At 30.0% G+C, this 25,321-nt stretch overlaps 1 protein-coding gene across 1 annotated transcript in view; it reads right to left on the reverse strand.

Moving 5' to 3' along the window:
* LOC145265676 (sperm-tail PG-rich repeat-containing protein 2-like) overlaps positions 1-25,321 on the reverse strand; it is a 1,924,518-nt gene that overhangs the window by 1,073,374 nt on the left and 825,823 nt on the right. The window contains exon 9 of the mRNA XM_080121737.1: positions 9,240-9,487. Within this exon, the coding sequence (XP_079977863.1) occupies positions 9,240-9,487 (248 nt within the window). The remainder of the gene's footprint in view (positions 1-9,239; positions 9,488-25,321) is intronic.

Genomic DNA, 25,321 nt, shown 5'->3' on the forward strand with positions numbered 1-25,321 from the left:
TGACCAAAAAAAAAAAAACGAAGCAAAGTTCTAGCGATTTGACAAAAATAAGTTTTTTTTTTCTTTTTTTAAATAACAGGATTTGAATTATAAAACAGAGAAATCACATCCCTGGGAGACTTTAACAATTTAAGTGAAAAGCAGTTTGTTCTACATGTAGAAGATAAGCGTTCGGGTGTGTTTTTTGTTGTGTTGTATACCAACCGTTTTCGGGTCATTTAATGCTGAATCCAGTAATTTTGGAAAAATGTTCTATGCTATAAGTTATTTATATTAGATGGCTTCAAAAACTTTCCAGACTCTTTTGTAAAGGCATTTAAATTGTCGTAGACTCCTAGAAATTCAGTATATTATTGCTATACATCTTAGGTAATGATTGACCAGTTTTTATGGTTTCACATTATAATGTACAGCTACAGAAGGAATTGGAATACACCTTACTAAAACTTGATTGTCACAGCTGATGAATTTCAAAATGCAATCTGGACATCAGGACCTTTTCTAAAAACAATATGCAATAAAATTATTTTAAATTTTGAAAACTTCCATAGAAACGTGTAGAATACTCCAGATTGCTTTTGGACCATATTGCATGACTCGATCATCAGTATTGGAGTGAAAAAAGACATTCAAAGAAGTCAGGAAGTCTTTGAGGGATGCTGAGAAGTGTAGAAGGAGTGTTCGAACATGTTTTCCCTCACATATACACACGCACATACACACACATACGCACGCATATACACACCCACATGTACGCACGCACATACGCACAGACACGCACATATATTCACGTTCACATATATACACTCACATTCACGCGCGCATACACACACACACATACGCGCACAAGTACGCACACAGGCGAAACGTCACTTCCCCTGAAAGGAATTCCAGGCATGCGCAGTCAGAACACTCGCCCCGATATAAAAATCCAAAACACTATTCAACTTCCTCTTTCTTCCCATTTGCCTGGTTTCATCAACCAGGCAAGTTCGGCGTCCATAGCTCTTGGTTTGAAGACTTTTCCACGTGGACGACTGCTATCATGAACGCACGGTTTTGCTGAAGCAAACACTCCTTTTTCTATTTTCCTTTCTACGTGCGGGACGGCTATTTCTCGCCCTCGACTTCATCCCTTTCTTTTGCACGCATGTAGTCGTCAACGCCTGAATGAACACGTGTTACACCTAAACCATTTTATTTTCAACAGAAAATAAACGACATGTTTATTTCATCCCGCGATTGAGTTATTGGTTCCTTCATTTCATTCGTTTCATTATTTTCTTTTGTAGCGAGTTAGGGTATTTATACTCTGGTCAGCAACAGGAGTAAGAAAGTAAAAAAACCAGAGTTGATTGGCTAAATAAATAAGTTCTTTGATTAACACCGCCGTGTGTCTATAAAGACAATAATTGCAAATTGTACACACGATTATTCGCGAAGAACTGAAGATTCGGAACATTACACTGAGCTTTATAAATTAAAGGATTTGTATAAATAAAGTGTGAAATATAATTGAATAATTATATTTTTCCCACACACACAAATTATATATATATATATATATATATATATATATATATATATATATATATATATATATATATATATATAGGACACCGGTGTATTCATCTGATGTGACATAAGTATGGCCAACCATTTATAATTCAGTAACTGTATTTTTTTTCAAATATAGTCAATTATAATAAACAGAACGACTTATAGAAATCTATATATGTTCTTTTTTTCATTTTAATATACTTTCATAGATATGTTTCTGTTATGTAAAAAAAATACTTTTTTCTTTACGTCACAAGTGTCACGCTCATACATGAATTCCACAGCTAATATAACATACTGACCCAACAGGTCAGGGGTAGTCTAGTATATATATATATATATATATATATATATATATATATATATATATATATATATATATATATATATATGTATGTATATCATCTGATGTGGCATATGAAAATAAACAGGCAAGCTGTTGTTCATTTTATAAAATCTATACATGTCATATATATCAGTAAATATGGACTTACTGCTGAGATAACCTGGACGATAAATGTTTTTGATATTACGAGAATAAAAACTCTTTTTCAAACATACTACAAAAGAAGATCGTACCGTAAAAAAGGGAAGTGACATAAGCTTACCAGGCTGGCAAAAAATGCGGGTGGTGTGTTTATATTAGTTAACTATTAATTCTGATATTCCAGGACTTATTATTTGCTTATATTAATAACTAATGTTTATATATTCTTCCCCATTTTTTCTTTTTTTTTTGTTAATAAATGTAATTTTTATCGAACCAGAACTTGAGCAGATACGACAACGGGTTTTGAGTGGCATTTAAGCCCGTGTGTGTCCATGGAAACGGCATTACGCTAGAGCCAAGCAGTGAACCATAATTTATGGTTTAAATCTAAATATTAATTTGCAGGTCATCTTGATATAAATATTAAAATGCTTACTTATTATTATGATTATGATTATTATTATTATTATTATTATTATCATCATCATTATTATTATTAATATTATTATAATCATCATTCGCATATATAAATATATAATAGTTATAAACCGACACAAAAACACACAAACATACACACGCATATCATATCTAAAATGTCTCTAATAATTAACGACGGCAATTAATGTACAAACTGGTTTAGAATTATGAAAGGGCGTGGAATTTTTTAGACCCCTTAAGAGGGTTTTAATCCCTTTCGCCTCTTAAAACATCAAATATAAGTTTGTAGGAAAGTCAACGCTCTTTTTAGTAAAGGACAAAATAATCCTTACGCGAAACGAAGAAACCAGAAAAAAAAGTAAGCTTTTAAAACCGCTCTTAGCCGACGAAAAGGGCGCCGATCACTTCGTGTGTGATCATTAAAACTGCTCAACTGCCTTTATTGTTCTGTTGAATACTTCACTATCAACTGACCTTTCAAGTGAACGAGTATAGAGACCCTTTGAACTCGATCTTCAGTTAGGCATCAACTTTGCCAGTCACTAGAGCCGGCAGGAAAAGGGTCGCCATATGCGTTCCAAGCAATGTTATTTATTTATTTATTTATTTTTTTTACGTGCTCGTAATTAAAATATGTTTTCTACTTGTTATCTCGCTTACGTCTAGACAAGAAATGCTTGAATTATATGTGATGGGTCTCCTTTAGATTTTAGTGATCTTAAGATAGAAATGAATAGGAAACGGTGTTTTTTTTTTCTATTCATACAGTATAGGAACCCATCTGACATTGACAAGCTGGGAGAATAGATGGGAGGGAGTCGAGACCTTTAAAAATCAATCTAAGCAATGGGCAAATATGTATATAACATTTTAACGTTACAAAACTTTTATAGTGCTTAAAAATAATACACAGTAAAAATCATAATAACCGCATTTCTTTTTTAAAAAAATCTCATCAGAGGTTAATCGTTGGTGAAAACATGAGTGAAAAAAAAAAAAGAAATTGTCACAGAAAGAGGAATATAAGTTAAAAAAGCGAATGAGAATCCGTGTAAAATAATATATATATATACTAGCATTTCCGCCTGGCTTTGCTCGGGCCCTATGTACTGTTCATAACTATGTATACACGCACACGCACACACACATATTATGACAGCCCCTTTAAGAAATCGTTTCTTATCGTTGACCACTTTCACTTGAATTAAAGTCGGTCAATTTAGCTCTGATGCATAGATCTTCGTATAACGATTAGATCACTGACTGACGTAAAGAACATTTAAAATTAAAATGTTTAAATTCAACATTATTTCACGCAGTTAATTGTAGCCGAATGGATACGGTCTTTGCTAATCGAGCCAGAGATGGCTCGTGTGGCCGACTTCGAGTTTGTCGACTGGTGTTAATCGTGACATCTTGCACTGAAGATTCCCGAAAGGATGAAACACTAGTGTCTGTAGTTATGTAATTGTTATAGTAAAAAAAAAAATATATATATATATATATATATATATATATATATATATATATATATATATATATATATATATATATATTATATTAAAAAAGTTTGACTCATGTCCAGGTAATTTCTATCAAAAATTTCAGACTTTCACTTTAGACTTAAAATTGGCGGAGGAGTTCGGTAGAGCCTGCAAAGGTCGACTCTTTCAACTTTGACCCCTTGGCAGCCAAATTATCGCCTTAAGACTGCTTAAAAAGCTTGCTTACCCATTATGTAAAATTTCAAATGTTTAAACCTAAAATTGGCTTAATAATTAGCTAGAGACTACAAAGGTAAAATCTTTTGAACTATAACCCCTGGGTCGCAAAATTTTCGGCCAAGAACAGATTAAAAAGCTTGCCCTGTGTATGAATACACGTATGTAAAATGTCTAATGTTTAGAACAAAAATTGCCTGAGAGGTCAAATATTTTTAAAAATCTCACCCCAAATTCGACCCCTCTACATTTATTGTTCTGGGCTCAAATCAAATTAAAATGTTGGATCCATGTCCAAGGAACCTGCAAATAAAATTTCAAGTTTGATAGAGCTTGCAAAAGTCAACTCTTTCAAATCTGACCTCCTAGCCGCAAAATTTTCGTCCAAAAAACTGATTAAAAAGCTTGCTGAATGTATTTGCTGTTACAACCACCGCCAAACCGAAAGTAACATAGGTTTAAATTAAGGCTAGACAATCGTAAAGAAGAGATGACTTTCGAAAATATCGGCAAAAAAATCGACCCCTCCTGTAGAAAAGTGTCCAGTTCAAAATAGAGATGGCTAACGAACCTATATCTAAAATGTCAAGTGTATAGACCCAAAATTGAAGGACGAGTTTGGTAGAGTTCTCAAAGTTCAAATCGTTGAACTTTGACCCCTTCATTGCCAAATTTCTGTCCGAAAATTGATTACAAAGATTTTCCCAAATCTCAATACCCGGTATATCAAATTTAGAGTCTGTAGACTGACAATTGACAAAGTTATTGTGTACGGAAATGTACACGGACAGCCACACACACAGACGCATTCACGTTTATAGATATATAGATTATATATGATGTATTTATAAATTGGAGGGGATATGCGAATGATTTAAACATATCTCCGAGAAAATCCGATGATTTAATAAATTAATACTGTCGAAAGAAAGAGGGTCTGCGTGAAAAAAATCGAGACTGTCTCAAATATTTGAATTATTTTGAGACTCAGCCCGGTGTAAGTTAGTAAAATAGTCTGTTTTATAAGCATTTGCACAAGCTTATGTATTACGTGTTAGCCAACGGCAGATTCCAAGGTAAAAGAGGGGTAAAAGCGACGTGAAAATCTAATTTCTTTCGGTACATATTTCTTAATGCGTGTCCGTAATCCTAATGAGGTTCCACCCACTTAGCTAGCAGCGTACTGACAATTGAATTCATAAAAAAATTGTGTTATGTAGGGAAAACTATCCTTCGTGACCAAGTGAATCCGGATTACATCAAAGCCAAATGTAATAAAAAAAAAAAGAGAGCAATCACCCAACGTTTGCTCAGTTGGAAGCGTGCTTGCCTTGCATGTGAGAGGCTCGGGTTCCGAATCCCGGGTAGGAAATGTCAAACTGATGAGCCAAATTACAGGCGAAACTCAAGTCCTGGACTTCCGGATTGTTGGCTGTCATGGCTCTTGTGAGTTGCGACGGTGTTTGGATTTGGAAATAATTATATAATCTCTCACATTCTGAAATATATATATACTAGCAGAAGGACCCGTCGTTACCTGGATTCAAAAACAGCCTACAGAAAATGGACTGTGATTGATGAAAGTATGATAGGTTATGAAAAAGGAGAGCGTTGTAAAGAGATAGGTTTTGATACTCAAAAATGTTACCCTAAGCAAAATATGATGAAAGTAATGATAATTTTCGCGAAAATATATTTTTTATATCAACTTTGTTTCCATTCGTAGCCAAGACTGACCAACAAAATGATTTTTCCTTACAAAGAGGAAATGTTATATATATAATAATATAAATATACAAGAAATAAATGTTACAATAGCCAATAAAAGTTACTTTTATGGTAGAAAAGTTCATTGGTTTGTATTTTTAAGTAGTTTGTAAAAATGCTTTTTTTTATTTACGAAACGGTTTTAAAAATAAAGTCAAAATGGCAGCGACGTTGAAATGGAGAGCCCCGTTTTCAATTTGAAGGAGCGGCACCTGAGCATTCTGTGTTAACAATTTAAGAGAGTTCCGTCAACGTAAGGAATATTTTTAAACATATTTTAATGTTTTCCGTTATTTTGTGCTTGAGTAATAGTCGATTATGGCCTGTGTAGTTTATATAAAAATTCATTAAAGTAGTTATCGCCTCAAATTTTGTTTTAATTTCGGTTCGCTGAAATTATTTCAAATAAAGAGCATTAAAAACTATTTCAAAACAAAAAAAACATGAACTGTACTTTTATTGACTATGGTAACATTTATTTCTTGTATATTTTTTCTTGTAGTCGATTGTTGGCTTTTCTGCTAAACACTCTTACTAAATAATATCGACGAAATATCGAAAAGCAAATAAACAAAAACAGTTTTGAAAAATAATGAAGCTTTACTTACTTTAGTAAAATAATCCGAAACAGCAAAATGGGATATTAAAAAAGTAAACACGTAATTACTTTATTTTTTTAAAGCAAAGAATCGATATAAATATGACTAAGAAGAAAATAGCACCCTTTTCAAGCAGAACTGCTTCGTTTCAGTTTTACAGTATTGAACGGTGAAGTATTGCGCCGTCGGATTCAGGGTTGTACTATTATAATGTAAAGAACACGCAGAAAAGGGTTGTAATCAACTAAATTCCTTCTAGTACACTGAGAAAAAAAGCTTAAGCAGATATATAAATAAAAATAAAAAGGTTATGCAAATGTTTTTAAAAAGACACGTAATCACGTGTGCAGGATTTTTCCTTCTTTTGACACGATAACAAGTAACGTTCTTATTCTTTATTATTTATATATTTTCGAAAGACTGTCACGTGCAAGCGGAGAAGGAAAAAACAGTTGTGCAAAATTTGTGTCGAGAATTGTGTAAAGTTCCGACTTTTTTTTTTGGCTGTCACTTTAAAAATGAGGTGAATTTATTCGACACAATATGATTCAACTAAAAAATAAATAAAAGCTAACGTGAATTAAGATTAAAGTTAAGGTGTTATTGTAAAAACACCTTGTTAAACTTTGTGACATATTTACATTCTATGGAGATCAGGCGCGAGCGAACACCCAATAATTTTATTACACCATATTTCAACTAAAATTTATTATTATTATAATAATTTTATTATACCATATTTCAACTAAAAAATAAATAAAAGCTAACGTGAATTAAGATTAAAGTTAAGGTGTTATTTTAAAAACACCTTGTTAAACTTTGTGACATATTTACATTCTATGGAGATCAGGCGCGAACGAACACCCAATAATTTTATTATACCATATTTCTTCAAACTGAAACATAATTATCAAAGTATACTTAAGCAAATAGATATGAAAAGTCTTTGTTAAAGTTTGTGCCATATTTCCATGGAATACAGGCGCGAGCGCAGGCCACACAATTTTATTATACCATCCCTATTTAAGTTGAAACATACTTATCAAAGTATTCTTATGTACATCTATATCAAAAACCCTTGTAAACTTTTTTTTTCATTCTTTATTTCCATACTTTGGGGGTCAGGCGCGAACACAGACCCCACATTTTTTATGAACCACCTTCTGCCAGATCAAACATACCCATTCCTGATAATCGATACATCTTCTATCAGCATATGTAATCAGTTTTTTGTTTAAATAGTCAACCATATAGGAGCGTATTTGTGACCACATACACACAGACGTTCAGCTTGTTATTATATAAGCTATAAAAGTCTGACGAATCCTAGCGTGAATGAAACGCTGAAGATTCTGTGTAGCTTAATTGCCACATATATTTTTATAACTTACTACCTAGCTTTACCTATGTATTGAGCACTGTTTAAGTAAATACTTAAATTTTTAGCATACAATAATATTTTGGTATATATTAATTTATGTAATTAAATGAAATAGTCATATATATATACACACACACACATATATATATATATACATATATGTATATATATATATAAACAGGTGTAGGTTGATCTCTTGCGATTCAAAACGTGTTATTTTATGCATATTAAACAATGTTTTTAACCGTCTGAAGAGAGACCGTTTTGGGGTAAAATTTTCGAATGACATAATGTTTGAAATTGTCCGAATGGTCACAAAACAATTGTACGAAATATGAAAATACACAACTTAATGCTCTCATATTGATCTTTATTGTCTTGATTTTTGTGAAAATCTTATGTGACTGCTCGGTTATAAAATCTGATAATCTTGAAGCTTACTAATTCAGTTATCTTTCCTTGAATTTAATTTTATTGGTATATGAGTGATTACTGAATTTTCATATATAAAAAATATTAATAAAGTATATATAGAAAGAGAACTGTGTGTCTGTATGTATGCATGCTTATCCTTTAGAAATAAAAATTAGGAAAACTAGACACAATTTACATGCATATTGTAATGCATCAATGAACCAGAGAATATAATGTATTGTTACCATTGATGTTACTATTGTTATTTATGCATATTTTTTCACAGGAATCGCCACTTATCAAGGCCCGGAAGCCACTCAAGGATACGGGTTAATGGGTATACATAAGTCAATGTGATTATAGAGTAGTAAACATAAGTATTGGAAATTTTGTAAATTGGATTACTTAGGGGAACGGTTCATCAAGAATTTGTTTATGTTGGACTTGAAGACAATCAGAGTGTAGCCAGCTGGAAAGCAGGCAAACGGAAGAGAGTTCCACAGGCGTGCAGTTCTAAGAAATAAGCTTTGTTCATGTAATCTACGTTTAGGTTTAGGCATAGTTAAAGAGTGTGGGAAATTATTGATAGTAGTTTTAGCTTAACAAGTGTATTTTCCTGAAAGTTTGGCGAGGGCGACAATAGATTGAAGCTCAGACGAGCAATTTAAGTAGTAATCGTAATAGCAGCAATTCATATTGTCTTAATATTCGTATCGATTAATTTAATATTCTTCTTCACGTTTTTCCATTTCAGTACGGAAGGTGAGTTATGTTTTGAAGTAAATATGTTTCTACATAGTATCGATGCCAGCCAAAATATAAACTTATAAAATATATGAGGTTTGCGATTAGGAAGACATCTAACTCACCTCAGAAACTGGAATCTTTTCCCGTCGAGATGTCGATGCAAATGACGAAGTCAGTTTCTTGTAGACATTTTGGAACGGTTTCTCCTTCGGTTTATAATCTGAGGGGCCCGGTATTTCAGTTTGATCCTTGTTGGTGAAATTTATCTTACGAGCCGCCGTTGAACCAAATGCCCCACGGCGAGTACTCTCCATGTAGGCCTTTTTTATCAGCTCAGAGCTCATCCCTTGGAAGTTATAGGAACCGGGACCTGCAAATAAATTAATATACAATCTATGTGTTGTATTAATTATTAATTAATTAGTAATTAATCATAATTATCACTTTTTTTAATTCCTTTCTTTGAAGATTGTAATGCTGGGTATGAGGCAGCCAAACCAGCTGCCAACATACCCCTGATTATTATTGAAACCAACCGAGAGCTCTTTTTTGTATCCTCGCCGTTCCCTTACGTGCAATTGTCTGGATCTCTTTTGCACTTGGTTCACCAGGAATATTAAATAGGTAGGAGTTCAGATTCTTCTTCATAAGCGCCGTGGCACCTATAATAACTTGTATGATTATTATCTCCCTAAGATTCCAGTTTCTTTTCATATCATACATGAGACCTTGACATTTGGTCTGTTTCTCCCTTTCAGCTCTGTTCAGAACCTTAATAGTTTAACATCGTATCAACTAACACGGTTGTAAATGCTATACAACGAGAAGTAGGTATTCATCTCTTTATTAAATCCTTGGCTAGGTTTATCTGAGACGCGAATAAAAGTTCCAACCTGACGTTTATTGAATTAGATCGTTGGTGTATAAAAGTATAATTTTATAACTTTATTTTCTATGGCGGCGAATGTGTGCGGTTAAGGGAGGAAGGCAGGTGCACGGTAATTTACAGGGTAGTTTTATCGAGACCGATCGCCAATCGCCTATCAATCTCAATTTGGTTTAATTTATATAATAATTCATGACTCCCAAAATATCATCCAGAGTCATTAACCACGAAATCATCGCTCACCGTTTTCGAATGATATATCTAACACAAATTATGCGGTTTGAAGAATAAATAAAAATAAAGAAGACTAAATAAAAAAGAATAAATTTAATTAGATTGATATAATTCTGAAATATTACACAATTAGAAAGAGTGTATAATATTCTACGTCGATAGCCACATTGTCACTGCTGTTTAAGTATCGCTAAATTGGAAGGATGTTCAGAAGAGATGGAAAAATGTTACATGTAAGGTTGACCATCCATATTATACGTGTCTGATCTGTAAAAAAATAAGGCTTGCGTAAATCTCACTAAACAGGGATGGTGCCCGGAAGAGATGGAGAAAAGTCACGAATTATTCAGTCATGATGTACTTAAAATAAAGGGAAGAAAATGATAATATACATATATATATATATACATTGTTAGGCGTAAAATACGCTTAAATATGATATTTTAATTTGTCCAGATTCCGTATATAACATTACAAAGTGGTGATTTTAAAAGTAAATAAAAAGAATTTGGGTGCTATCAGTTAGAATCGAAACCAATACTGTAACATTCAAAGTTGGTGTCGTTACCGCTGTACCAACGTGACACGCACACGAAGCGTTAAAAAAAATAAAAAATAAACTAAGGTAAATGTACAAAATGTTTAATGATTTTTCAATTTTTACAACATTATATATATATATATATATATATATATAGAGAGAGAGAGAGAGAGAGAGAGTGAGAGAGATAGAGAGAGAGGCAGACAGACAGAGAGAAAGAGAGACAGAGGCACAGAACAGACACAGACATAGACAGACAAATAACAAATATAGAGCGAGAGGGGAAGAGAGAGAGAGAGTGAGAGAGATTGCTGATTATAAGTTTTAAAAGAAATAACTTGAGCATTATCAGCTAGAATCGTAGCCAACGCATTTAGTGCTCCACCAACGTTCTCTAGATATATGTAAAAAAAAAAGCTTTAAAATCTGCCCATTGCAAACTATGAATGAATTTGCACTTGCGCAAAAATAATAGAAATATGTCTGAAAATCGAAATAACATTTTGCATTTCAACTTTCCGATATATTCCTGTACGCAATATTCATTCATCCAAACAAAGATTATACTGATTATAAACTACCCTTGCTATATGTTTACTAATTTCTATTAATTTCTAAGTTATGTCACCAGTAGTTTAGTGGGTTTCTCGGTTAAAGATTCTCACAAAGACACGCACACATACATACATCTACTGTTTTATATATATATATATATATATATATATATATATATATATATATATATATATAGAGAGAGAGAGAGAGAGAGAGAGAGAGAGATTAGTTTTAAGATTTTAAGAAGGAACGAGTTTATACGGAAATAAGAAGGTTACGTATAATGGAAACCTTTTAAGTAGAAAGATAACTAAATTAGTTAGGTGTAATTTAAACTTATACAGTTTAATATTATTATTTAACAATTTTATTTAAGTTTAATAGCAAACTTTTTTAATAAAGTAATTAAGTTTAACAATTAATTCCTTAGTTTAGTATAATGATAATCATATTAATTTTAGTTTAATAATAATTGAATAAAGGACGGACGTTCAAAAAGCAAGCCCTCCTAATTTGACCTCAAAAACGTAAACGTTGAAGAGTTACGGAGACGGGAGTGTTAACATAAAATCCAGCGACATTTTGCGCTCCAATGTTTATTTTTTCAACATAGTGCATTTTTAATGCACCGTTGCCAACCTCTTTTGATGACCCAGTCCTCAAAGTTCGTGGCGAGCTTTGTCATTTCTGTCGCTAATCTGAAATCTACGAACCCATTCCCTAACAGTGCTGACATCAACTGCATCGACTTCGTAAACATTTAATAAGCGAGTGAATGTTGATCGGTTCATTTTTTTTTCTGCATGGAGGAATTCAATGGCGCATCTCTGCTTCCAAGACACGTCCTTGGCAGCGTTGTTTTCTTAGTCTCACACCGTAAATATCTGCAGTAGAGATATGAAATTTTCAGATCATAAATGCATAAGTTTAGTCATAATAGAAATATACTGTGCGATTGCTTCTGATCCAGTCATACGGAAGAAAAATAGGAGGCATTACTTTTAGTGCGTCCTTCATAACGATAACAGATTAATTGAGTTTAAAGATAATTATAACTGGGTGTTTTTAGAGGCGGCTTTTTTAGAGACGGCGAACATTAAATTGAAAACTCTACATTTTTAATCGCAGATTTGGCAACTATCGGTTATATTGTGTTCAGTTTGGTTTTGCAATTCATCATGAAGAGCAGTGTTTGAACGAATAATGTCAATAATAGGGACATGACAACTAGCAACCTCATGCATGCGATTTAATCCGATTAGATTAGTTTCTTTGTAACGTCCCATATCTATGGTGATAAACCAGACACAATAGACTTCTTAGAAGACAACATCCGACGTTTTAATTCCAAGATACGCTCTGATTTAATATTTTGAGTTTGTGAAAATTTGACCTCGTAATCACGCTATATGCGTATGACTAGTTGGAGCCCTATGCCCCAAATTGTAGTTAAATTATAAATGTCAAAATTTACTTTTTGCAAACTACAACATATTTGTATATAATAACAAGTGAAGAATGTATAGTGCTCTGTAAGTGCACAGTGAACGGGGTATAGAAAAAAGACTAAGTTCAGCACTTAACCCCAAAAGCCCCAGGGGACGTCAAATCCTGGTGAAAATGAACAAACGGTGCAGTTTTAGGCCTTAACGTATGTAAATTTGAGTTCTGCACCATGCAAAAAAAAGAAAGAAGAAAAACAAAGAAAACAAAATAAATAACTAAGTCCATCATTCTCCTCCCATTTAGCTCAACAGTCCCCAAGGTCTTAAAACCTTTAAATTTGAGTTCAGCACCATGCAAAACTGCTAAATAGACATACACCGGAAATTTTTGACAAATATGTAAAATAATTCCCAAAATGGAGTGTTTTTATTAACCCTTAAAGAACCCCTGGGGCACACCCAAGAGATATCCCGACGCATAGACAAACAAAATTATATAGAAACCAGTTAGTTACAACTTTTCAGAAAGGTTTATAAACATCCAAGGTATCAATATTTTCTTTATAAGCCCAAAAGTTAGCCATTTCAACCCGAGAGGAAACCGGAGTTTTGTTACTTTTTTACTGATATGTTTGAGTAGTTATTGAGTAAATGCAGACAGACAACCGGACGAACAGACGAACGGACAAGGGTGAATTTAGAGGTCCACACTATTTTGTCGGGTGACCAGTTATAAATGTCAAATGTTAATTTTTAAAATATTAAACAGATCTGTATATAGTAAAAAAAAATCCCAGTAATTAATTTTTATTTATATTTCGTCGCAAGTAAAAATAAACACGCTGTATATAATTAAGTAAACACATCGCGTATCTTATTTAAAAAGTTTAACGATGAAATTATTAATTAAGTTCAACATTCAAATTATAATTAAGTTTACTATAAACATTATTAAACATTATTAATTAAGTTTAATAGTAAAATTATTAAGTTTAACATAATTATTAATTAAATTTAATAAGTAAATTATTAATAATGTTTAATATTAATTTTTTTAAGTTTAACAATTATTAATTAAGTTTAATAAGTAAATTATTAATTAAGTTTAATATTAATGTTATTAAGTTTAACATAATTGCTAATTAAGTTTAATAATTACATTATTAATTAAGCTTAATATTAGAATTATTGTGTTCAACATAATTATTAATTAAGTTTAATAATTTAATTATTAATTAAGCTTAATATTAAAATTATTAATTACGTTTAACATAATTAGTAAGTTTAATAATAAAATTATTAATAAAGTTTATTATTAAAATCATTCCGTTTAAAATAATTATTAATTTAGTTTAATAATTAAATTATTAGTTAAGCTTTATATTAAAATTATTAAATACGTTTAACATAATTATTAATGACGTTTAATAATTAAATTATTAATTACGCTTAATATTAAACGTATTAATTACGTTTAACATGATTATTGATTAAGTTTAATAATTAAATTATTAATTAAGTTTAATATAACAATTATTATGTCTAATATTAAAAGTATTAATGAAGATTTAATATTATAATTATTAATTAGGTTTAATATAATTATTTATAAGGTTTAACATAATTATTAACATTATAATTAATTAATTATAAATTAAGTTTAATATTACGATTATTGATAAAGTTTAATATTAAAATTATGAATTAAGACTAACATTAAAATTATTAATTAGGTACAATAAAAAAGAAAACATTAACGTTATTACTTAAAATTTACCTCATAAATAAGGTTTAACATTATAATTATTAATTAATTTCATTACAAAAATTATTATTAAAATAGGTTTAACATTACAATTATTAATTTTTATATTAAAATTATTAATTAAGTCTAACATGAAAATTATTAATTAGGTTTAATAAAAAAAATAGAAAACATTAACGTTATTGCTTAAATAAAAGTAGTAAAAAAAAAGAAGTTTACGGTTCCGGTCCGTTTAACAAAGATGTGTGGATTAATTCAAAAAAATTAAAATAAAAATGTATATCTAATTCATATTAAATAAAAAGAGTGCTTAAGGAAGTGAAAATTAAAAGTTGGAATAATCTTTATGCCCGTAAAAAGATTATTCTCGGTCGATTACTCATAGAGAATGTTTAACAGCTAAACGTCAAAAATGAGGGCATCTTGTGGTTTATATCCTCCGAAATATTTCAGAAAATGTAGTCGAACCGACGTCTTTTTTTTTTCATATTAAATTTGGTATGATATTGACCGGGAAGAATGCTAAGTATCTTCAAGGATTCAACATTCAAAATAAAAAATGTTCTATAAAAATATTTTATTTTGGTATGCAACGCTCGTAATTTGTAACCAAACAAATACAGTACATTAAACGTAACGGTTTATAAAAGAAGACAAAGCAGATATGATTTACGAGCACAAACCCCGTGACTTTAATATAGAACTGTCGCTCACCAATAAGATAATTGTAGGTTATACTTCTGGTTGGGGATTAGTGCTAAACTAGTCGCAGTGTAGAGTCGGGATACATCCAAACAAAATGTGTGTGTTTGTACCGGTTTCAATTTCGACACCACAACCTATATATATTTCAATAAAAATACCTTAAAGTTATCCTACAGTTGTTGCGAAAATTTAGAGATGATAAAGCACATAATTATATATACTATATATATATTTATATATATACAAATATATTATATATAGTATATATATATATATTTATATATATACAAATATATATATATACTATATATATATTTATATATATACAAATATATATATATATACTATATATATATTTATATATATACAAATATATATATATATATACTATATATATATATTTATATTTATACAAATATATATATATATATACTATATATATAATATATATATATATATTTATATATAAACAAAGATATATATACTATGTATACTATATATATACAAATATATATAATGTGTATACTATATATATAATTATATATATACATATATATACTATATATATGTATATATAAATATATATATGCTATATATATATATTAATATATATGTATAATATATATATATTCTATTCATATATATACTATATATATAAAAGTATATATATAGAAATATATATGTATACGATATATATATAATATTTATACATATATAATATTTATATATATACTATGTATACATATACTATTTATATATATATACTATTTATATATTTATATATATATATATATATATATATACTATTTATATATATTAGGTAAAACTGGTAATTAGTAAAAACCTGAAGAGAGTGCTCAATAGTATTGCAGAACAAATATGTGTTTTATTTTTTTATTACCGTTTTATCTGTTTGGTTACATTTGTTTCGGATGTTGGACCATATTGACGATCCAACGGCCTCGTCAGCCCTAAAGATTTTATGCAAATATTATGCAAGTATAAATCATGTAGAATATCTGCATGGATATAATTACACGTAATAGTTAACTCTGGATAATCATTCCATAAGAAACCCGAAAAAAAACTAATAGGGAATTAATTTAAATGAATGATTTAAAGAATATCCAAATAATCTCGATCTTTTGCTAGTGAATGCAATTACACAACCCATATATAAGAAAATTGTATTTTCTTTTTAAATAAATTGAAAAGATGGTTTTTAATATATCAATACACACAAAAGAAAAACAAATTTATAGGAGTATAGATATATACGTTTACATTTAATGTGTGTATATATATTATAACTACACATAATGCATATATAAACACACACACATACACACACACACATATATATAAATATATATATATATATATAGAGAGAGAGAGAGAGAGAGAGAGAGATAGACAGATAAATAGATAGATAGATTGGTAGACAGATAGAAAGGTATGTCTATTTTAAAAAAAAAACACAAGAGTTTTTCAGAGATTAAAACTTGCAGAGTCCAGGAACTATGCTCAATACTTATTTCGTGAATTTACGTGAGGATTTTTATGAGAAGAGGAGAAAGTCTTTCAAAACAAGTGGAGAGATGTTATTCAAAAGATGATGAGAAAGAAAGACGGTAGCTATTCGAGAAAGACGCATTTTGTCGTATGTTCGAATTGTATCTCACATTAATCACTACAGTTTTAGAGTTAACTTAACACACAGAGAATGCTCTACCACACTCTTTCTTATTTTTCTTATTCTTTAATGACTTCTATGTTAAGCTCATTCTTGACAACCACTTCGTGATCTTGTATCAAACGTTGACGGTTTCGTAGGGAGGACAAATATATAAATGATTTCCAGATGTACAAGCCAACCTTCTCACATTAATGATAAGTCGAGATGATTCCAAAAAGCTCAATTTTATTATTTTATAACCAAAAGCACTATCTCTAAATAATCCTCTCACTTGTCCAACTTTCATCATTACGAAATATCTTGGCATTGACTCATCTCCACCAGCTTTTAGACCTTGAGAAACAAAGACCCACGCTAGTAAAAAAAAAAAAAAAAAAAAAAAAAAACATAATATTCTCGCTAAAATATTTTTTGTCCCTTTATATTTTAGTTTTAGGTTTCAGTTATTAAAAATGCACCTAATTAATAGGGACCCATCCTGCGACGGGTATCACACCTAGTAACACTATAAACAGGAAGGAAAGAAAATTATTGTTCGTTGTTAAGAGCAGGTACTGCATCGTATTTCCTCTAACAAGGAATAGCACTCAGATAATCAACCAAGCAACACAGGCTCCGTTAAAGGACATTGTTCTACAGAGACTCCCCCACCTGCGCCCATCCCAATGTAATTTTAAAACGCAGGAGATTGAGTATCATCCGAGTTGGGTCACGGTAAGCGATAGGGGGTGTTTCATTTGATGGGTAGGGTATGTTTGACCTACGAGAGCGACAATACCGACTGAAGCAACCCCGTCCATTTTCGGGTCGCATCATCTTCGTTAGTTTTATTTTTATTATTATTTTAAAAATCTATTTTAGGGTAATTTTTTTTATTTTTTTTATAGAATTATTTGTTGTTAGAACTTTAAAACTCTTTATTTTTTTGCTGCTGCCGTTTTAACTATTGTTATTTTTTTGCTATTGTTTTTTTATTGTTAATGTTGTTATTGTTGTTGTTACTTTTGTGATGGGGCGGTGATGATGGCTGGGCGTTTCCATGGTTGCATTAGATGGAGGGAAGAATGGAAACAAAACAATAGGTAAGACAGAGAAAAGGAAAGAAATGAAGAAAGAAATAGGAACAAGGTTGCACTGAGAAGAAAAAATACCATAAAAAGAAAAAAAAAGGTATAAAGGAACAAGGAAGAAAGATAAGATATAATTAGAAAGGAAACAAAGAGAAAGAAAATGCAAGGATAAAAAGAAACTAACAAAGAACGAAACAGAATTTTTAAAAAAGATCTGTAAAGCAAAAATAAACAAAACAGTTTTTTTTAATGAAAAGATCACTATAAAATCCAAAACGGATGAAATGAAAAAGAAATGGACAGAAGAGGAAAGGACGAAAAAGTAAAGAAAACAAAAGAAAGCTGAGGGGGAAAAGAAAACAGAATGAAAACGAAAAATGCAAAAAAGAAGGACGTAATTAAAAAAAAGTCGAATTTAAAACACAACAGAAACGAACGGACGAAAATAACATGTAACTTACATATTAAACTATATCGAAATAACAAAGTTTAATTTAAGAAATATGAGAGCAAAAATAAAAATAAATAAAAATAACTGACTAAAGCACGAGTAAGAATAAAAAGAATACAAAATAACACAAAAAATATTATTTAAAAAATACAAAATATTCAAAATATACAAAATAATATAAAATATACAAAACCATACAAAATAATACAAAATATTCAAAATAATACAAAATATACAAAATAATACAAAATATACAAAATGATACAAAATATTCAAAATATACAAGATAATATAAAATATAAAAAACCATACAACATAATACAAAATATTATAAAATACACAAAACAATACAAAATAATAAAAAATATTCAAAATATACAAAATAATGCAAAATAATATAACATATAAAATATACAAAACCATACAAAATATACTAAATAATACAAAATATACAAAACAATACAAAATATACAAAACAATACAAAATATACAAAACAATACAAAATATACAAAACAATACAAAATATACAAAACAATACAAAATATACAAAACAATACAAAATATTCAAAATATACGAAATAATACCAAATAATATAAAATATACAAAACCATACAAAACATTACAAAAATACAAAATAATACAAAAAATACAAAACAATAACAAATAATACAAAATATACAAAATCTACAAAACAATACAAAATATACAAAATACAAAATATACAAAATAATACAAAATATACAAAATAATATAAAATATACAAAATAATATAAAATATACAAAATAATACAAAATTTACCAAATAATACAAAATATACAAAATAATAAAAAAGATACAAATAATACAAAACAATACAAAATATACAAAACTATACAAAATATACAAAACACTACAATATATAAAAAAGAATACAAAATTAACATAAATAAAAAATTTAAAAGGCTTATAAAAAAATTAAAAATGCAGCTAAAAAATAAAAAAGGCAGATAAAAAATAAAAAAGGCAGATAAAACAATTAAAAAAAAAACAACCAGAAAGACGTGGATAAAAATAATAATGCGGGAATGTGCCATTTTTAATGAAAAAAATCAATCAGTGAAGTCTTATAATCAAGTAAATTTTAGTCCGAAAAATAAATCATTATTTATAAAAATAGCTATCTATCGATCCATGTATCAATCTATAGATCTATCTATTCATTGATCTATCTATAGATCTGTTAATATAGTTAATCTGTTAATAATCTATCTATCTATCTATCTATAGATCTATCCATTCATCCATCTATTTATCTATTCATCTATCTATCTATCCATCCATCTCTCTATCTATCCATCAATCTATCTATTCATCAATCTATCTATCTATCCACCTATCTATCTATCTATCTATCTATCTATCTATCTATCTAGTTATGTCTCCATCGATCTATCTATCAATCTATCTATCAATCTATCTATCCATCCATCCATCTACCTATTAATTTATCTCCCAATTTATCTCTCTACTATTACAAAAAATGAACTTTCTGGCCGTGTTTGTCTCTCTATGTGTGTGTGACTTCGTTACTTATGGACTCGAAAATATCTGGACCTATTTTATGAGATTACAACACAAAGGCATGTTGTTTATCTGGCAGTGTGATTAAAAGAGATTTGTATCATATTGTTTATGATAAGTATCGATAATCGAAGTAATCCGATGAAAGAAAGAACAATCTTTTTTTGACCAAAGTAAACACAGTATACAGCCAAACATTGCAAGTGAATTTTTAATGTTTAAATACCACACAAGTCGAAGGGCGCAACATATAAACCTAACAGTAGCTTCATTGATATGAGAGTAGTGCGTGCGTCACCGGACAAGCAGTAAGGTCAGGGATATGCCACCAACAGTCAGTCCCTTGATATGCAAGGGGCGCGTTTATAATGAATGCTTCCGTTTAGTGGACAATTAAACCATGATACTTGACGTTTGCACTTTAAACTGTAATGCAAAATATTATATATAAAAATCTCTATCTTCAAAAAAGGGAGGAAGTTGTGTAAGGGCACTTAACCTATATACTCCACGTATTTTTATGTTCAGACTTAATATTTTGTATATGGGATATTCAGAAATGTGGAAAAAATTTAATTGATTTTGCTTCGGAAAAATAGCTGTTAAGAGGTCAAAAATGAAAGAAATTTGTACTTCGGGGAGGGGGGTCATCGGATATTTATTTGTTGGTTTATAGTTTCACGACTGTGCATGTGTGAATCTTTCACAGTAATTTTAAGAATAAGTAGGTTTGAAAATTTTTTTTTAATCGTATCAAGCTAGCTGATGGCTATCGTACTAGGCTCATTGTCTTTAGTTTTGGTTTCGAACTCAGCCTGAGAATTTCTTTTACTTACCGGAAGTGATTTATATATTATTTTTAATTGGAATTCATTATTGAGATGAGTATTATTTATTTATTTATTTATTTATTGCGGACTATTATACTCATATTTTCTTGGTCGTTGTTTCACGGCGTTTCAGCCAACTATTCCTTTGGCCTTCGTCAGATGATAACCGCGACGAGATTGGAACTCTTAAGCGCCTAACTGCATTCTCAGCAATTTCTGCTATCCATAGATGCTGTCGTTTCACGTTTTGGCAGCAATTGCTGAGAATGTTGTTAGGATACTCGGAGCTCCTATCCCATCGCGGTTACCACCTAACGAAGGCCAGAGGAATAGTTGGCTGAAACGACAACCAAAAGATGAGGATGATAGTTAGCAATGAATAAATTAATATGAAGTGATTTGTTTATAAATTATAATACTTATAAAAGATGTTTCATTTTCTTCCCGTTTTTTTTTTTTTTTTGTTTACTTGATTTTTTAAAGATATTTAACGTTACGTGTAATATCTGGAAACGCCAGGTACATCTAATGAGTTGATAAAACTAACAGTAGATTCTCTACAGTGTAATGTATACTACAATGTATTGTGGACAACGCCACTGCGGGGAAGCACGTGAAGCTTCCTCCAGATGCAGCGCGACAGGTTTTAAACTAGAGCAGGCAATTAATCGATTTGATTGAAAAATGAGCGATATCACTGATTTTGATGACAATAAATATATGGAAGTGTGAAACATACGTTGATCATAATTTAATCCGGGCAACGTTGGGTCTCGCTGATAGTACTTCTATAAAGTAAATAGTTATCTAATGTAACGTTGATTACATTTAAAAGGAAGAAAAATAGCGATTAATTTGGAAATGTCGGTTTGAATAGAATAGTATGTTTCTGTTATATACGGCATAATCGCGTTTGACACACCGGTTCCCACTTGATCACCGAAGTTAAGCAACGTTGACCATTTGGGATTTCCAGGTTTTGTATATATTTTCCGCTTATCTCGGCATTGTTTCCAGTCATCCAGTCATCCTAGCCTTCTCTTTGTCAGAGGAATGGCTAAAGTGTGTTTCCCCACTTTTAGTTTATTACACATAATTTTTTGTTGTATTTACTTTTAAGCGTTTTATTTATTTATTTATTTTATTAAAAATGTAATAATTATAAACAAAATAAAAATCTTGCTTCAAAGCAATCTAATGGCGAAATTAAATCCACTCGAATGCATTTTCCCCTTCTCACCCCCTGCCTGTCTCTCTCTGTCTCTCTTCCTCTCTCTCTATTTCTTTCTCTCGTTTTCATATTTCAATAAAAATGAAAAATGAATTACTGTATTTGCGATGCATTTAGAAATATAATAGTCTGATTGCCCGGCGTTGCCCGGGTGTTTGGAAGTGTATGTTGAGCAAAAAAAAAAAAAAAAGTGGTAGTAGAGACAGTCAGGCTCGAGCCCGTACCGCGAAGGAGAAAAAGAACATGAAAAGAAAACGTGACGTCTTTGCCGTTGCGTCCATCGCCAAATCGGAAGTGGCGAAGATTTAAATTATGGCTACACAATCGAAAAAAAGGGATGACTTTCGAAAATATCAGCGAAAAAAGCGGCCCATCCTTGTAGAAAAATGCCTAGTTGAGAGTAAAGGAATTAATGTTTTTACACATTTTTTTTATATTTGTCGCCCGAAGGGTCGCTTTTTATCATGGTAAACCGAATAGGATATTATTCCCGCTTTTCCCTTTGAGCATGCGCAACAGATGACATTCACAGCTTAAAGTCGCCTAATCTATATATATCTATCAAAGTGAAACTGTCTGCGTGTATGTCTGTGTACATTTCCCTACCAAATAACTCGGTCAATGTTTGGTCTAGAGACTCGAGATTTGACAAAAGGAGTATTGAGATTAGGGAAAATCTTTTTATTCGGTTTTTGGCCAGAAATTTCGCTGTTAAGGGTCAAAGTTCAACGATTTGACCTTTGAAAACTTTACCAAACTCCTCCGTCAATTTTGAGTCTAAGCACTTGAAATTTTAAATGTAGGTTACTTAGACATGGATCAAACTTTTTAATTTGATTGTAGCCCCCAAGAATGAATGTTATCGGATCAAAATTAGAGGCAGAGTTTTAAAAAATTGACCTCTGCGGTTTCTACCAAATTACTTAGCCAATTTCTGGTCTAAACATTTGAAATTTTACAGAAAGTGAATTCAGAGATAGGGCAAGCTTTATAATCGATTTGATTCGAAAATCTGAGTTGCCAACAGGCAAGGTTCAAAAGATTTAACATTTGCGGTGTCTAGCAAACTACTCAGCCAATTTTGGATCTAAACATTTGAAATTTATACATAACGCATATTCAGACATGTGGCAAGCATTTTAATCATTCTTTGGGAGAACATTTGGCTGCCAAAAGGTAAAAGTTGAAAGAGTTGACCTTTGCAGACTCTACCAAATTCCTCCGCCAATTTTGGGTCTAAAGACTTGAAATTTTAGATGTAGTTAACTTGGATATAGATAAAAATTTTATTTTGATTTGAGACCAAAATTATAATTGATAAGGAGTCAGAATTGGGGAGAAAAGTTTTAAAAAATTAACCTCTGCGGTCTCTACGAAATTACTCATACAAATTTTGGCCTAAACATTTGTAATCTTACATAAAGTGTATTCACACGTAGGGCAAGTTAGTAACAGTTCCTAGGGCCCGAGCAAAGCCGGGCTGAACTGCTAGCTATTTAACATTTTGCGTCCATATAGCGGTAGCTCAGACCGTAATAACCCAAGATAAATAAATACTGACTAAACTGGAACGCAATGCAAAAATGTTCTGTTTTCGACTCTAGGTGATGGTACCGATGGCATATTTGTTTATAACTTTTGAAATCGTGACTATATATGGGATAGTAATTGTAACAGAATTGGCTCTATAAGGATTAATAAGAAATCTGCCTGAATTAAAATATAATACATACTTACGACCAGGCAAACGCCAGGAGGCATGCTACTGATATAATAAACTAGACTGTCCTAAATATCTATTATGTATCGTATATTGATTCTGCACGTATAAATATTTAGATTCTATTAACTCTCGAGGCGAACCGTGTTCTTACAATATTACTGTTCGGCACTTGTTCAAATGAAAACATAATAATCAAAGCTAATATGTAACGTCGGTTCCAGAATGTAGATAATCTATTTTATAGATGTTTGTTACATTTATATTTTATAGAAGTTTGTAACATTTATATTTTATAGAAGTTTGTAACATTGATATTTTATAGAAGTTTGTAACATTTATATTTTATAGAAGGTCGTAACATTTATATTTTATAGAAGTTTGTAACATTTATATTTTATAGAAGTTTGTAACATTTATATTTTATAGAAGGTCGTAACATTTATATTTTATAGAATTTTGTAACATTTATATTTTATAGAAGTTTGTAACATTTATATTTTATAGAAGTTTGTAACATTGATATTTTATAGAAGTTTGTAACATTTATATTTTATAGAAGTTTGTAACATTTATATTTTATAGAAGTTTGTAACATTTATATTTTATAGAAGGTTGTAACATTTATATTTTATAGAAGTTTGTAACATTGATATTTTATAGAAGGTCGTAACATTTATATTTTATAGAAGTTTGTAACATTTATATTTTATAGAAGGTTGTAACATTTATATTTTATAGAAGGTTGTAACATTTATATTTTATAGAAGTTTGTAACATTTATATTTTATAGAAGGTTGTAACATTTATATTTTATAGAAGGTTGTAACATTTATATTTTATAGAAGTTTGTAACATTTATATTTTATAGAAGTTTGTAACATTTATATTTTATAGAAGTTTGTAACATTTATATTTTATAGAAGGTTGTAACATTTATATTTTATAGAAGTTTGTAACATTTATATTTTATAGAAGTTTGTAACATTTATATTTCATAGAAGGTTGTAATATTTATATTTTATAGAAGTTTGTAACATTTATATTTTATAGAAGTTTGTAACATTTATATTTTATAGAAGTTTGTAACATTTATATTTTATAGAAGGTTGTAACATTTATATTTTATAGAAGGTTGTAACATTTATATTTTATAGAAGTTTGTAACATTTATATTTCATAGAAGGTTGTAATATTTATATTTTATAGAAGTTTGTAACATTTATATTTTATAGAAGTTTGTAACATTTATATTTTATAGATGTTTGTAACATTTATATTTTACAGAAGGTCGTAACATTTATATTTTATAGAAGGTTGTAACATTTATATTTTATAGAAGGTTGTAACATTTATATTTTATAGAAGTTTGTAACATTTATATTTTATGGAAGTTTGTAACATTTATATTTTATAGAAGTTTGTAACATTTATATTTCATAGAAGGTTGTAATATTTATATTTTATAGATGTTTGTAACATTTATATTTTACAGAAGGTCGTAACATTTAT

This window comes from Euprymna scolopes, chromosome 40 (assembly GCF_053919585.1).
Source record: "Euprymna scolopes isolate OS-2025 chromosome 40, ASM5391958v1, whole genome shotgun sequence".
Lineage (NCBI taxonomy): Eukaryota > Metazoa > Mollusca > Cephalopoda > Sepiida > Sepiolidae > Euprymna > Euprymna scolopes.